The sequence below is a fragment of the Daktulosphaira vitifoliae genome, unplaced genomic scaffold (assembly GCF_025091365.1).
Source record: "Daktulosphaira vitifoliae isolate Bord-2020 unplaced genomic scaffold, ASM2509136v1 Scaffold_2, whole genome shotgun sequence".
Classification (NCBI taxonomy): Eukaryota; Metazoa; Arthropoda; class Insecta; order Hemiptera; family Phylloxeridae; genus Daktulosphaira; species Daktulosphaira vitifoliae.
Genome location: NW_026099573.1, coordinates 32,845,987 through 32,849,319, shown reverse-complemented (window position 1 = coordinate 32,849,319; position 3,333 = coordinate 32,845,987). Strand labels below are relative to the sequence as shown.

At 24.1% G+C, this 3,333-nt stretch overlaps 1 protein-coding gene across 3 annotated transcripts in view; it reads right to left on the bottom strand.

The window, feature by feature from the left end:
* LOC126899861 (hemicentin-1-like) overlaps positions 1-3,333 on the bottom strand; it is a 151,450-nt gene that overhangs the window by 36,013 nt on the left and 112,104 nt on the right. For all 3 annotated transcript variants that reach the window (XM_050675092.1, XM_050675090.1, XM_050675091.1), the window contains 3 exons: positions 2,622-2,757; positions 1,906-2,105; positions 1,708-1,821 (listed from right to left, as the gene is read on the bottom strand). In XM_050675092.1, coding sequence (XP_050531049.1) covers positions 1,708-1,821; positions 1,906-2,105; positions 2,622-2,757 — 450 coding nt within the window. The remainder of the gene's footprint in view (positions 1-1,707; positions 1,822-1,905; positions 2,106-2,621; positions 2,758-3,333) is intronic.

Below are 3,333 nucleotides of genomic sequence, written 5' to 3'. Positions count from 1 at the left end.
TATTAAATATTAATAAATGTTAAATTATTTAATATTCGGTAATTTTATTATTTGGAAAATTTAATAAAATGTATAAAAATTAAACGCTAAAACAAAAAAGACTACGTGAATTTTTAAGCCATTATAATTGATATTTATTAGAAAATCATATATTTCACATGAATGTTATATTCTCTTGACATATGTCATAGCAAAGTTTTATGAGTATATTATAGATAATAAACACAAATTTGGCGTTCGTGCCAGAAGTTTTAAGTTAGGTTTTATTTATATAAAGAGTTCAAGATGTTCTTTTATCTGTTAAGTTCATGATAATCGTAATCTGTTTATTTTTCATAGTTTTGTATACATAAAGGATTGACCTTTAAAACTTAACATTTTTTGTTGATGTTTCAGTAAATTAGCTTAAATTATTATCAAGAATGTATGAATTTTTAAATTAAGAAATGTTAATTTTCTTCCTGGTATATATACTTTAAAATAATTTAAAGTAACTAAGAACAGTGACTCTAATAAAATTTCATCAAAATGCACAGTTGAATTTTTCTATTATATTTATTTATTTATAAATTTAACGGGCTTAGCCCTTTTTAAAATATCAGGTTATTAAACAATTTTATAAAATAATATCAGTATAAATATAATTCACAACGATTCAATAGAATATTTGAATACGTATATTGATACGCTCTCATATTTTATCGTGGAGTTTTTATTTTAAGTTAAGATTGTAAATAGTAAACTACATTTTTGTTTTAATGTTACCTAGCATGTTGTATGTTGTTTCCGTAATGTAATTTTTTGTTGAACTTATACTTAGTATATGTCAAGTGTCGCATATTTATTTGCTTGTACAGTTCAAATAAATTATCAGTAATAGTAAGCAGTTACCAGGTATAACGTCTATGTTTTTATCATTTACAAATACCTATCATTTAATAGAGTTTGAAACAAGTTTAGTTGTAATTTAACTGTATTTTTGTTTTGCAAGTGTTTTATGACATAAATTACATTTAATGTTTTGAGTCAAAAAAGTTACTTTTAAAATAAGATATTACAATTAATTGAAGCTTTATTATTTTTAATTTAAAACCAAAAGCGAATCGCCTAATTTGAATGGAATGATAGTTATTATGTAAATAATTTTGTAACAAAGAAAAATATTGTCTAAATTATAGCGATTAATAGATTCTACACGACCAAATATTTGAAAATAAATAATCGAATAAAGATTTTTTCGTAGGCGTTGGGATTTATTTATTTGTTTTGTTTTAATTTCTTTTCTTTTAAAAGTTAATCGCATATTTTTCTCGACGTCTAAAAAACTAAAAAAACAAAAAAGAGTAAAAAATTAAACTAAATTTACTAACATTATTTAAATTCTGTATGTTATAAAAAAAACCCATTACGATCACTTGATCAAAAAAATTCTTGGATTATTTTTATAATAAATTTTAACTACGATTTTTTATATGGAATCATAAAATTATATTAATAAAATAAAATAATTTTTTTAATTTGTACTGAATACGAAGACAGATTTATAATGATATATGTCTGACTTTTAAAAAATGAGCCTGCATTGTCTGATTGCGTTGTTTTACATTCTTGCTTATCATCAATATCGTGAAAAATCGCATAAATAACAACTATTTACTGAGAAATTGTATAAGGTCAAATTTTAATTTAATGTTATATAATACATACCGTCGTACGCTATGCATGTAATTTCCAATGATTCGTTTTCAATAACTGGTGGCACTGTGGAATTCCAAATAACACGGTTATTGGAAGCGACGATTTCCAATCTACTTGGCGGAACTGTCAAAAGAAAAAAACCATTACTGTTGTTGGGCCATTGAATGGTTTTTAATTTTGTCAGTTTATTTGCTGTCAAAAGCTTACTGATGATATTGAGGAGTATAAAGTTGTTTCGCGTGGGAGCGTATTTAAAATCCTCCCGGCACCGGTACTCTCCGCCGTCAGTAACTTGGACGTTATTAATTGTTAACATTGCAAAACCTTGTGATTTCGAAAAGTAAATGCGTTCTGCTATTGAATTGTTCGACCAGTGTTTGGCTATTGCCCGTTCTCGATGGTCCACACTGCAATGATATTTTCAAACATGTTTTTGTGTGTGTAATTTTATTAAAGCTATTCAAATGTATAATTAAATATTAACTCTAAACTTTATGCCTAACCCTTTTGTAGTTCACTAAAAAAGACGAGATAAAACTTTGTTCAAAACATTTATTATTCATAAATATGTATTCCAGAAATTTTAAAATATAGTAAATTAAGTTTAAAAGATTAGTATCTGTTGTTTTTATTCAAAAGTACTAAATAATATTCATAATAACAAAACAAATAGTTATGAGAAATTCGTATACCAGAATAATAGTAATTAATTTTGAGAAATTATTGAAATAATAAAAGAATCTTCCCTTGTTAACATATTTTAAAGAAATTTACTCGACTTAAATACTTCTAAAAAAGAAAATAAAAATCACAAAACATATTAAACTGCCTTGTCTTTTGAAAAGCAAAAATTTTCATTATTAAATTTAACAAAGCACAAGAATTAAAAAGTAAAAAGAGAACAAAAATTTACATTTCCATACCTGTAAATTGGTGAGTCTTGATTTTTGTACCAAATAATTAAAACGGGCCACTCGGTTATATTTGTTTTCCCATCTTGCACGCGACATGGTAAAATTGCTTTATCTCCAACGACAGATTCAATTTGTTTAAGAATTTCTGTAAAATAAAATTGCATTTTCAGATCATTTTTTTTTGAACTATTATTGTATATCGAATAATATAAAAAAATTATCAGATTCTTTGTGATTGTTCGCAAAAATATTTTTATAACATTATTACGATAATAGAAAATTAATTTATTTTTATTACTTTTTACATGGTCAAACCACATTTTTTTTTTTCAAAAATGGAAATATTTCATACTTTATTAAATAATTTAATTGATAAAATTAAATTATTTAAGATACTCTCTTCTTCTTCTTTTTCCTTGCCTTTATTCTAACTACTTTGGTCGGCCAACTTTATCCTAAATTTCCACTTGACACGATCTCTTACATCATTTACGCACACATCAACTGTCCTCATATCGTATTCAATAATTAATTCATAACAATAACTATAAAAGTTAAAATGTGTCAAATAATAAAATGCATTATTAATAATTGTAAACAAGTAGACAGGAGAAAAATTAAAAAATATATAGTAATTAATTATGTCTAAAAAAGTTTATTTTGTCTTTTTTTGATTAAGAAGGGGTTTTATTACATATATATATATATATATATATATATA